Here is a 12,776-nt window from a genome sequence, read left to right on the forward strand (position 1 = left end):
GTTGTCTACTATAATCTCAGTTGTACTGTCTATCCTGAGATCTAGAACCAGAACAGGATAATTGTCTAACCCTCTGCAAAACGCTGGCCAAAGACCATTTACCAAAGTCTTAAGGAATAAATGACAGAACCTGAAGCCCTCCGAAAACATATACAGTTCAAAAATTTATTTTCTAACCTTAGCATGAAACACTGAAAAGGTGAGGAAGATTAAACTGAACTAGATTAGAAAACAGTTTAACTATTTCATGCAAAACAGTCTGTGTTGTTCAAATAATGCAGAGTATCAACTCAATCACAAAAGCTTATCAGCAAGGACACCTGCAATTGATTATACTCTATTATTAGGGGAAAACATTGTCATTGTACTGTACATATACGATGCAATACTGAACATCCTATAACCTGCTTTACCAACAGAGAAGAAAGTTATACTGTTCATTTAAGTATTGAACTGAATTGGGAAAGGCAGCAAATTTCAGAGACCTAACAAACAAGAGATGTTACAGTATGCAAACATGCACTAGAGGTTCTCCTTACTCCTAAAGAGACCCGTCGCAAGGAGAAAGGTGACTGTGAGTAGTGACCAGCAAATAAAGCCTCATTTCCACTTAGATGAGGTGCTCAGCACTGTAAAATCATCCCTGACGACCCCTCAAGATAGAATAGTTGGGGTTTTCCATGATCCACAAGATGATTTCTCCTCTGTAACATTCCACTGTAAATACTGACATTCATGAACAAATCATCTTGCAGGAAAAGGGTAAAACACTGCAAGAAATCAGTACTAATAGTGGCTGCACAAAGTGAGTTTTTCAAAACAAAGCTGGGTTTTAGACACATATTTTTTATGTAACAGCCTGTTTAAGCAAGCCAAGAAGATAAAAGAGACTGAGTGGCTGGCTCTGGAAGCACCAAAGACATGGACTCTGCAGCGCACTGTGAACTCCTCACAAGAAAGGGGAGATTGAGGGCAGCTCCAGGCTGAGCTCACTGCTCCAGAGCACGGAGCCAACAGGTTCTGGGGCTGGATGTGGACACACGGCTGGGGTGGGAGCAGCCAAGGCTGGCGGCTGCTCTGGGGTCAGGGCCATCGGCCTACTGAGGGGACCATTCACCTCCCTGCCTCCAAAATAAAAGGCGCGATTAAAAACAAAACGAAACGAAACGAAACAAAACAAAACAAAAAAAAAAAACAAACCAAAACAAACGCCACGCTGTCTCGGGCTTTAAAAAAATAACAAAAATAAGAAGAGCTTCATCCCTCCGACTGAGAAATCCCGCCGCGGCTGTCACCCTGTCCCGGCGCTTCCGCTATTTCTGGGCAGGGTGAAGCAACGCTGCTTCAGTCTCACCCCGCCCGAGGGGGTGAAGACTTCGGCTGCCGTCCCGTCCGTCCGTCCCGTCCGTCCGTCCCGCCGGCGCGGCCCCGGGAGCTGCCATGGCCGGGCGCCTGCTGCTCCTCCTGCTCTGCGCCGCGCTGCCCGCCGGGCTCCGGGCTGACGGAGGCGGTAAGGCGGCCCCTTTTCTGTGTTTTTCGGGATGGGGGAATACTCATTCCCAACAGCCTGAGGGGAGAGAGCGGGGCGGACGGGCGCGGGCGGCGGCGGCGGGTCGATGCTGCGGGTCGATGCTGCTGGCCGGGGCGCACCGGCACAGTGCCGGGAGGCGTGCCGGCGGGGAAGGGCAGCGGGCACCCCTCGGCTCGTCTTCCCCGGCAGGTTTGGATCCTGTATGTCTGAGGGCTTATGGGCACCTGTGCCGGTCCCGCACACCGCCGTGAGGCCGGCGAGCTGCGCTTCGGGGGCACGGAGCTGCTGGGGCATCTCGGGGATGGGGTGGGAAAGCGGGATTGCCGACTCTGCCCGCCGGTCGCTCCGGGAGGACAGCTGCCCTCGCAGCCTGAGGTGCTCTCGCGTGTGTGTGTGTGTGTGAGGGGAAACCCGGCCAAGCCTTGGTTGGATGTGCTTGGCCGTAGAGGGGCTGGGGCAGGGGGGGAGCAGGTCCCTCTGCCCTCTGTGCCACCAGGGTCAACGCCAAAGTCCAGGGCAGCATCAGCAAGTGACTTCAGAAGCTGTTAACTCTTCCTTCAGTGAGTCAGACCGCTTGGAGTGTAAAACAAGGTCCTTGGCATGTTTCTGGAATATCCTGTTTGAGTTGACCAATGCCTGTTGCTCCTCGATGTCTCTGAAGAAGTAAGCAAGATAGAAAACTTGGGGAAAAGAAAGACCAGACTCAGAAGACTGACTGTTAGTTCAAGGTTACAAAAACATCCGCTTACGTGGGTGGTGGGAAAGCAAAGGAATATAGAGGCGATAACTCCACCGGCTGTGTTCTGTCACTTTCCCATCACTGCAGAGTGGGATTTAAGGGCAAATTAGATGGTGGGTGAATGAACTAACAGTCACTGAGCTGCAAGTTACAAGAACTTTCCATAAGCCTTCCTTTCAAGGAGCCTTTTCAAAGTTAATGGGATGTCAAATTACATGGAGTTGCTTAATATAAATAACACAAACAGAACTTGTCTCCCTGTGGATGATCCACCAAATTCAGTGAAAGCAGAATAAAGTCTCCTCCGTGCTCACTTGGAGTATATATTATACATTAGGATATATAATTACTATTAGCAAGTTTATTTCTCGTTGAATTAAGCTACATGAAGAAAGGCCCAGAAGGTATGTGCCAGCTGCCAACTGAGCATGGTTCTTGAAGTCACATCTGTAGCACAGTCTTCCACACTCCAGCCTGTGATTGGAAAGTGTTTTTTCAGTGTAAATTCCAGGTGGTAGAACTTGATTAAATGCCAGCTTCCAAACTCTTCACACTTTCCTAGACCATAAACTTTTTACAGGGTATTTGACAACTTATTTGCTTCTGTGTTGGTTTTATTTTTCCTGACTGGTAACTTATGCACATGTTGCTGGGGAGTGATGTTGTTGTCCACACAAATGCTTGAGATGAGTTTAATGTCTCTGATCCTCCAGTTTAAATCAACAGTTATCTGAATCTTGGACTTGAAGGCACCAGGTTTCAGGCTTCTGTGACACCAAGCTTTCCAGAAATAAAACAACTCAGCAAACTGACTTCAGGCTGTGCTTTCCTGCTAAAGCTCGTGTTCATTTACTTCTGCTCTGTATAAAATCTTATAAGGCAGCTGCCTTAGCTCTACATGCACATATATCAGGAAGGCAGGAACATTTCTACAGGCAATTGGGAGGTGCTGTTAAGAGGAAGATCCATGGGCAGCATGGTGGGATTTGGAGTGGTGAAGGGCAATAGAACTCATACATGGACTTTTCCTATCTGTTAGTAGATGCATTGCTGCATCTTGAATGGCATTGAGTTTCTGCATCACAGCCCCTGGAGACAGTGATATTGCCTCGTGGTCACATGTAAAAACAAATCAAGGAATGCAATCTCCCCAGCATTCAGGGAAAGTCATTCCATTCAATGCTGAGTCTTGAGCAGGAGCAACAGAAATATAAGCCCTCATTGGCAATCTGCATGTTCTTATTTTCAAGTTTAAAAAGAGTAGGAGGGAATTTTGGGGGCCTACATTTTGTTCTGGGACTGCTGATTCTCAGACACTGCTCTGAGAGATCCTGGGATGTATCACCCTGTGTGAGGACTAACCTCACAGGTAATGTTGTGTATAGATAGTGTGGACTGTTTTGGCTTTGTTTCTACTTCACTTATTTGTAATTACTCTTTTCCACCACCAAATGTTATCTGTCTGTATCATTTTTCTCTGCTATCTAGTATTCATCAAGAAAGAAAATGCCAACAAGTTCTTGGAAAGAACAAAACGTGCCAACTCGTTCTTAGAGGAATTGAAGCAAGGGAATATTGAAAGAGAATGCAATGAGGAGCGCTGCTCAAAAGAAGAAGCAAGAGAAGCTTTTGAAGACGATGAGAAAACTGTAAGGATGAACTAATATGATATTTCATGTTTAAAAGTTACTATTCAGGTCCTTTGAACTGGGCATCAAAACTCACAAGTTGTTTCCAATCACTTAACACAAAGAACAAATACTGATTGACTGTGGGTGGAATTGCAAAGGCAATAAACATCCCATAACAGTCTCAATTTAGCTCTTGCAAGGCCATCCTGTGTTAAAGCCTCCATTATTTCACCTGTTCTGATCTGTTTAATTGCCACTGAGAGTTATTTCACCTTCAGTGGCTTTGTTGCTACCAGTGTTGGATGTCCCTATCTGGGTGACATAGCTGAGTGCCATGACTGTGGTCAAGGCAGTCCATGGGAAGCCTGAGAAGTCAAATGCTGACACAGAACTTCAGGGGGGAATTTTGCTGAGCTCGTCTCAAGCAGCATTGCAGTATTCGTAATTTTGTAGCTCTCTTTATCTGAACTGAGAGAATGTATACTGTGAACAGTTCTTAAATACCTTAATGTTGATTGGAATGAAGTTTGTACGTGTGACTCTTGGGTCACCTGCCCTACCCCAATGGCTTGCTTAACTTTAGACAGAAATGTGGTTTGTTCCCAAGCTCAAGAGAAAGCTAAAGAGATGGGGCAGCTGTGGGGACTGGAGGCAGTAGAAAAGGTGATATTGCACAGATAGACTGTAGCTATGTGGCTATTAAGAACTACCCTGAAACTGGAGTTAAGGCCAGATTCACTTCCCTTTAGCATTACTTGATTGCCAGAATGTTCTTGGAGTGGCCTTGAGGTGTCCCAGGTGGGGAGTTGAGGGTGCATCGCCTGTGTACTTCAGATCATAGATGTTGACTTACCTATAACAGAACCGGCACAGCCTGTTCTGCCTGGTAACCAGATGTCACTGGAAAGGTCTGTCTTGGACAGACAGCATCCTGGAGTCCTCAGTGCAGAGAGAACGAGGAACACAAATCAGACAAAATATTTTTAAATGTCAGGATTTGTGAAGTCATGATTGATGGGAGTATGAGTAGGGATGGAGACTGACAATTTGGCATTACGGGAATTAAAAGTAAATTCAGTCAAAACTGATGGAAAGATAATTGTGCAAGAAATCAAGTGGCTTATGCTGAGTGAGTCACACTGGGAAATATCTAAGGAGTTTCAGAAAAATGTTCTGAAAAATGCATGAGACTTGTTTCTGTAGAGCTGGGCACCATATGGTTCATATAGTTTCAAGTTATTAAATAGTAATGGTGGGCTGCAAGGCACCATATATATACACTACAATGTAAATATTTCTTTTAACAATTGTTAGCTGCAAGTATCCTGTGTATGAAAAGTCCAATATTTTTCTGAGGAATTCAGTAATTCTCATCTAACTCTATTTCCTTTTATTCCCCATTTCCCACACTTACCTGTAGGATGAATTCTGGAACATCTACATAGGTAAGAAACACTCTGTGTTTGTTTAAAAGATTAAGCTTCCTTATTGCAAGGTTTGAAAGGATGCACCTCTTAAGAAACCCCTTCCTGCTCCCTTGCTTCCTCTCTTTTCACTCTGGGACACCCTCACGTTGTGTTTCCTCTGAAAAAGGAATCTGATTTACTGCCTGCTGTTGCTTGAACCCAATCACTTAATTTGAAGGCAAGGTTCAGCTGTCTCCAATTGCTGGGCTGACCTTTGTTCTCTCAAAGAACAGTGATCCTTTGCATGCAAAGGACAGTGAGAAGCAGAAACTGTGTGTGTGACTAATAGACGGTTTTCCTTCAGAGGGGCATCGCCAGATGGGAGAATTCAAGATGCAAAGAGTCACAAATGAGGGTGTCTCTTAAATGCCATAACTAGCACAAAGTTAAACTGTATTGCACAGTCATTTGTCAGTTTCCTGTCACTTTCCATGCCAGAGTGTTGTTGATTCCTGAGTAATAGAGCATTTTGTGGAATGTGTTTTCTATAGAACTGTTTGGCATTCAAGGAAGATATACCAGTAGATCAGCAGATGTTACCTAACAGTTTTTTCTGGTTTTTTATCCAAATGTGTTTTATTTATTTACTAGGCTTATAGTGTTTGTAAGCACTATGCAGAGACAGATTTTTAATGTATTATTGTTTAGTAACGTGTTCTCCAAAAACTGTATGTCCAGTTTGCACACTAGGAGGAGTTCCACAAAAATGTTGACCAAAGACAGTTCAGCTTTGTCTTCTAGAATCTGGAGAAAAATGAACACAGTTGCTGTGAAGAAGACACAGACTTTCACAATCCTCTAAGCAGGGGATGAACTCTGCAACCTACAGACTGAAATTTCAAGCAAAGCCTGTGTCAGTGTTACAGTAAACAGGATTGGAATTTTCAAACCAATTTCTCATGAGAATACAAGCAGCAGAATATCAGTGCCAATGCTCTTAGCAGAAATGTCAGTCTTCATACATTTTAAACCACAGTCCACAAATGCTTTGTGGGCGTTCAGAAGTATTGAAAACCACAACTACCTTTAGCCAAGTTACCAGAACAATTTATTCTTGCTTCCTTTTTTAGTAGGGGATTCTGCAATTTGTGCAATATTGATATTAAACTCATTACCACAGCTGCAACTACAGTGTAGGGTAAGACTAAATAAATATGTTTTCTAACAGTAGGGTGCTGCTTAGCTAAAACCACTACTGAATAGAGTGCTATGGCACTGCAGAGGAGGCAGAAACCAGAAGCTGTGATGTAGGCCTTGATTCTATAAGTTTTTTGGTTAATGTTGGTCTTGGCTTCCCTCTGTTAAGCATGTACATCAGTTTCCAGGACCTCTGTGGCTGCAGCATTTGGACAGCTATTGGTTTTGGCCACATGCAGGTAGAAGAGAGATCTTAACATACAGGCGCAGTACATAAAGCCCAGCAACTGTTCCCTGTGGCAGACAAAGCTGCAGCAGATGAGGTCACAGTCCAGAAATACCACACAGGGAGCATGCTGGATCCTGAGGATGAGTAGCTTCTCGCATGTTGTTTCCGCTATGGGCATTGCTGTTTCAGCAGCTCCAAAGAGGGGCAGAAGAGGTGGATAAGAGCATGTTGTCTAAAGGAGCAAATTATCGAGTGTCACTTATCTGGATATTCTGCATTTTGTGTGAAACAGTGCAGAAACAATAAGGAAATGCAACAGGCCAAAAGCTCAATATCTTTAGGCAGTAATTGCAATGTAGAAATGTCGTCTCTGCTCTTACAGGCTTCACTGTATGTATATTCTGACCACAATCAGAGTATCACAGAATATTCTGAGTTGGAAGGGGCCCACAAAGATCATTGAGTCCAACTCTTAAATGAATGGCCCATACAGGGATCAAATCTGCAGCCCTGTCCATAGGAACACCATGCTCTAACCAACTGAGCTAATATCTTTAGCTTCCCACAAAAAAAGGCTTGTGTATGCACCATCACACAGTGGCCACCAAAAAGAGATTGTAAAACTGAGGATATGCAAATCAATCATTGCAGGTTTGGAATGATTCCATTGAATCTGTTTGTTCCATCTGGAATGTGGCAACACACAGGACCTATATTTTAAAAGGAAGGATGAAAGGTGGCTTACTAAAACTAACAGCCCTTCTGTGTTCACTGAAAATGCTTGCACAGTCACAATAACTTGGGGTTTGGTTTGTTTTTGTAGATGGGAACCAGTGCAGCTCAAATCCTTGCCACTATGGTGGCCACTGCAAAGATGGAGTTGGTTTCTACACTTGCACATGCTTGGATGGTTATCAAGGCAAGAACTGTGAATTTGGTGAGTTTCTGCTTTAGAGAACTGTGGTGCTGGACTTCCCAGGGAGCTTTGCAAGGAATCATGTTTTGCATGTAAATCCTTCCTGAGGCTCATTTCTGTGGCATAGAGCTGCCACCCTGACCTTGTCCCTGGAGTGGGTATAGTAGCCCAGAAGTAAGAGTGGGGAGTGTGGAACTGAAGTTCAGTCACAAGACAGAGGAGGGGGATGAGGAGTTGAGCATTTTAGGGCAGGAGGGAGGAATCGCGTGAGGATTGAAACGATTATGTCCTCTGCTAGTGTTTTGTTCGTTCTTGCCCTGACAATTTGTCTTGGTTTTTCTGAGCTCACCATGCCAAGGCTGCTGGGCCCACTTGGCCTTGGCAAGTGCATTTTGTGTGCTGGGTGAGGCTGCATTGTAAGGCACAAGCTGATGTTCAGCACTCATGTTATTCATAAAAGTTGCTTCAGGTGCTTGACAGATGGAGATACAGATTCTGTTTAAGGAGTGTGTTTTGTTTGGAGAACTTGCAGATCTTCTGTGAAGTCAGTGCTTATGTACAGCTTTTCTCCCACCATCTCTTTCATAGTCATACCAAAGTTCTGCAAAATAAACAATGGGGACTGTGAGCACTTCTGCAGCATCAGAACAGGTGATGGACAGAAGAATGTATTGTGCTCCTGTGCAGATGGGTATGCTCTAGCAGAGGATGGCAAACACTGTGTCCCAACAGGTACGAAGCCACGTGATAAAGCAGCAGCAATGGTGGTGAGACTTGTTTCATGGTTAAGGGATGTCTTGGTTTGCAATTGAAGAATGTCTTTTGAACCATCAGTATCCTACATGACATAGAGTTAACAGTGAGGGTAAGGGCTTTGTATTTCCAAAGCTTTCCATTTGTGAGGTGCTGTGATGGACTGCATCAAAACCTAGGTGATTTGGAACACTTTTGTAAGTGTTTTTGCTGCTCAGCAAATTACTAGAATAAATTCTGCTGTTATCAAGAGAAAAGTAATTGCAGTAATAACTCATTTTCTTAAATACTTACATGCCACATAAAACAGCCACCTGCAAAACATTTATTTTCAAAACACTTCTTTTTATAGAAACTGACCACATTATATAATTATAATTAGTGCATTTTATACCTGTACATTTTTGCTCTGTTATAACAAGACTGGTCAGAGATGTCAAGCATATGCTCATGATGTTTTTCATCATATCCTTTATAACTATTACAAATTGCTGTCATGAGCCATATTACTTCACTCCATTTCTTTGGTGTTTCCAAGAAGCTTTCTCTCATGCTGGTGTTTCTGTCCATCTCCAATTTTAGCATTCTTTTCTTTGCAGTGAAATACCCTTGTGGAAAAGTTTTTGTGGCAAGGAAAAGAAGGTCTGTTCTTTTACCTGCTGACTATAGCAATGTAACGAGTGACCAAGAATACCTTCCCACAAATGAAACAAGTGAAGAGGATGACTTTGTCATTACCACAGAGAGTCCAACCCCTCAGCCCAACAACAGAACAAGTAGCAAGAATCCATATGTCGATACCAGGATAGTAGGTGGGGATGAGTGTCTTCCTGGCCAATGCCCATATCAGGTAAATGGAGTGTGTGCCCTGCATGTGGGCAGAGTGTGTCTCTGAGGGAAGGTGAGCAGTGGCTCCTTCCAGCTGGCTGCCCTCTGAATGCTGCCCGTGTAGCATGACAGTGCCAGCAAGACGTGGCTGAGCTGTGTGACCCTGGGCACATGGATGTGCTGTTCTGCAAACTGCAGCCTCCCAGTGGCAAAAAAAAGGCTTTGTGCCATTTTAGATGGAGCTGCCGACCCTATTTACAGAGAGGGCTTTTAGGTCATGCTGGCCTCATTTTTGCAGGTTACATTCTGATTGTGTCTGAAAACATCCACTCAGGTTGAACACCCAAGAGCATGTCAGATAAAGCCGGTGTTTAGCTTCACAAATAGACCCTTGTGTCCCAGGTTTACTCTTGAGTTTGGAGCAGCCAAATGAATTCCTGTATTTGGGACATTCTTTGGGATAATAAGTCTGAGGGATGGGGTGGTCTGGAGTCTGCACTCTGCCAGCTTGGTCAGTCAGTGCCTAAGGGACATTACTAAGCAATGTGAGTGGGGTAACATGGAAGCCAAATGCCTACTCTACATGAAGACAATAGAGGCTCTGTAGCCACAGAAGTAAATCTGCACTGCCTCTTCACCTGTGAGTGCAGCATTAGGAGATGCCCAGAGGGCACTAAGAAGCCTATCTGTGGTATGCAGAGAATCACTTACCTGTGTATAGCTCATCAACATTAAATTGCACTTACCTTTTTTACTTCACAGGCTGTTCTGTTAAATGAGGAAGGAGAGGAGTTTTGTGGTGGAACAATTCTGAATGAGCATTTTATACTTACTGCAGCTCATTGCATAAACCAATCCAAAGAAATCAAAGTTCTTGTTGGTAAGTGATTATTAACTTTTTACTCTTGTGAAGTGTGAGTATCTGTTGTACCCAACCTTGTGTGCTCCAGATCTCCTGTGAGATGGACTCAAGATTCATTGAGGTTTGTTACTTCTTTGCTGCAGTACTGCTTTTTATAATTCCTTGTTATTGTGAGAATCCTGCTTTATAACAATAGCGGTAGCTGATGTGGAAGGTGATATTGGTGCATCTCTTGCACCTCTGCCAGCAGGCTGGAAGTGATTAGGGTCAAATATTGTAGAAATGTTGGCTAGCAATGTGTTCAGCAGAGCAGTGTTTCTGCAGGAAGCTTCTCGTTCCTGGCACTTCCAAAGCATCCAGGTTTGTTCCTGCAGGATCACTCAGGAAAGCTTTGACTCACTGAAGAGAGCACGACAGAGCAAACTCAGATTTCTCATTGCTTCACATTTGAGCCAGGACACAGGATCAACACAGCTTTCTCTTTGCACTGTTGTAGTCCTGACCCAGACCATGTTGTCTTCTCTAAGCCAGGCTCCAGCTCCTCTAACAGCTTCCAGACAAAGTTGCATTAGCTGAGCTGAATCAGCTTACGCCTTTCTGTAAACTGGGACAAAAATCTCCATAGACCAAAGCTCAGGACCAAAGCCTATCCACTTGCTGCTAAGAAATATTGCCATACCTGTTTGCAGTTTCCTTGTGTGATTGGAGGTCTTGGGCAAAATATTGGAAATGAATATACTACTCTTTTCCTCTGTCAAGGTTGTTCTTAAATTCTTATCCTTTCTGCACATTAATGATCCTTTTAATACTCCTGCACAGGTGAAGTGGACAGAAAGAAGAAGGAAGAGTTTGAAACAATGCATACTGTGGACAAAATACTTGTTCACTCTAAATTTATTGCTGAGACTTACGATAATGACATAGCATTACTAAAGCTGAAGGAACCTGTCCAGTTTTCGGAGTACGTCATTGCAGCCTGTCTCCCCAAAGTAGACTTTGCTAATGAAGTTCTGATGACCCAAAGATCTGGGAGGGTTAGTGGCTTTGGGCGTGAAATTGAAGGTGGGCGACTGTCTAAAAAACTGAAGGTGCTTGAAGTCCCCTATATTAATAGGAACACTTGCAAGCAATCCACCAACTTTGCAATAACCGAGAACATGTTCTGTGCTGGTTATGACACAGAGGAAAAAGATGCTTGTCAAGGAGACAGTGGTGGCCCCCATGTGACCAGATATAAAGATACTTATTTTGTTACTGGAGTTGTTAGCTGGGGTGAAGGATGTGCAAGGAAAGGCAAATATGGTGTCTATACCAAACTGTCCCGGTATTTGCGTTGGGTAAGAACAGTCATGAGTTTGTAGTTTGATCCTCCTGTTTGCTGCCCAGGTGCAAGTTCTGTAATGTTTTTTTCCCTCATCTGCTAAGCCCATTTTGAGATCTGATTCCTTAAATCTGTGGTGCTGCTTCCATTTGTATTACTCCTGGCTTTCACGCACATCTCTGTGGATTGTGCTGGTGTTTTGAATGGGTTGAATGAAGGAATTTCTCCAAAGAAAATGGCTGCTCAGTGATGTCTTTGGATTCCTTTAGTTATTTTTCGATGGCCATTTTGTTTCATGTCTGTTGAGCCAAGTGCTCCAACCAGAGGCTCCTGAACATGTTATGAACATTCACAAGTCATGATGAAAGCAGGAAAGATGGAACTTGTGTAAGTCCTCATATTGCAGCCATGTGGCTCAGCAGGGAGTTTGTTCTTTCTGGGGTTTAGTTGCTAGCTTTAGATGTCTTCAGAAGATTAAGGGAGATGGGGATCTTGCATGGCGAAGGCTGAGATGCAAATTCATTGTTCAAAGTGTGATGCTAAATAACCACATGTTCCACAGAACGGCCTACTCAGATAACAGCAGTTCATTAAAAGTGGTTTTTGCTTTATAAGGATTGTCCTTCACTTTAGTTTCATTTAAACACACTCCATATCAGAAAAAATATATGTGCATGGTCACCATTTTGCATATCTTGTTCTGGTCAGTGTATGGCTGAGAACTGGAAAGCTCCTTGCTTATGTATTGTTCTAGATGTTACTCTTAGGTGCAATATTGATGTACACCTGCATTTGAAATAAACCATTCTTTCTTTTTTGGTCTTGGTTTGGTTTATTTTTAACAAACCCTGCCTCCTCAGCCTCTATCCATCATATGCTGCATCCCCTAGCCATGGGGTAATCCAAGGCTTCTCTTATCTCTTATGCTCCCCTGCTCTTTGAGGAACATTGAACTTCATTAGACACCTGCTACTTCTCTCTTTGGCTTTGAGCTGGTAGTGGCTTGTTTTGTATAGGAGGTGCTGTGAGCAAAGCAGGCTGACAAACTTGAAATATAGCTCTGCAAACAACAAATATTGCTGCAATGATGGTGGGCAGAAAGGTGAGTGGGCAGGTCAGTTACCCCAGCTGGATGGTCTTGACCTGAATAACTCCTCAGTGGGCTTATTTCAATGTTTGCTCAGCAGTGTTTGTTCCGTGAGTTCTTCTGCCCACTGAATTTCTGATCAAATCCTTTGTCCTGTTCATATTTGGCCTTGTGCTCAATCAGGGTGAAACATCCGTCTTCAAAGGAAAATCTCAGGTCTGGGTCCTACCAAATCCTGCTGACATACTCTTGCTGAGGGCTTTAATCTTCTTTAGT

General features: G+C 43.8%; 1 protein-coding gene across 1 annotated transcript; it reads left to right on the forward strand.

The window, feature by feature from the left end:
- Positions 1-1,217: 1,217 nt before the first annotated feature.
- Positions 1,218-12,232, forward strand: F10 (coagulation factor X). Its single transcript, XM_085053269.1, has 8 exons — positions 1,218-1,510; positions 3,759-3,919; positions 5,322-5,346; positions 7,557-7,670; positions 8,238-8,381; positions 9,002-9,252; positions 9,993-10,110; positions 10,912-12,232. Exons 1-8 carry the CDS (start codon positions 1,441-1,443, stop codon positions 11,451-11,453), a joined length of 1,425 nt encoding a protein of 474 aa, XP_084909395.1. The 5' UTR covers positions 1,218-1,440; the 3' UTR covers positions 11,454-12,232.
- The last annotated feature ends 544 nt before the right edge of the window (positions 12,233-12,776 follow it).

Source organism: Lichenostomus cassidix, chromosome 1, assembly GCF_008360975.1.
Source record: "Lichenostomus cassidix isolate B80296 chromosome 1, HeHo_3.0, whole genome shotgun sequence".
Taxonomy (NCBI): domain Eukaryota; kingdom Metazoa; phylum Chordata; class Aves; order Passeriformes; family Meliphagidae; genus Lichenostomus; species Lichenostomus cassidix.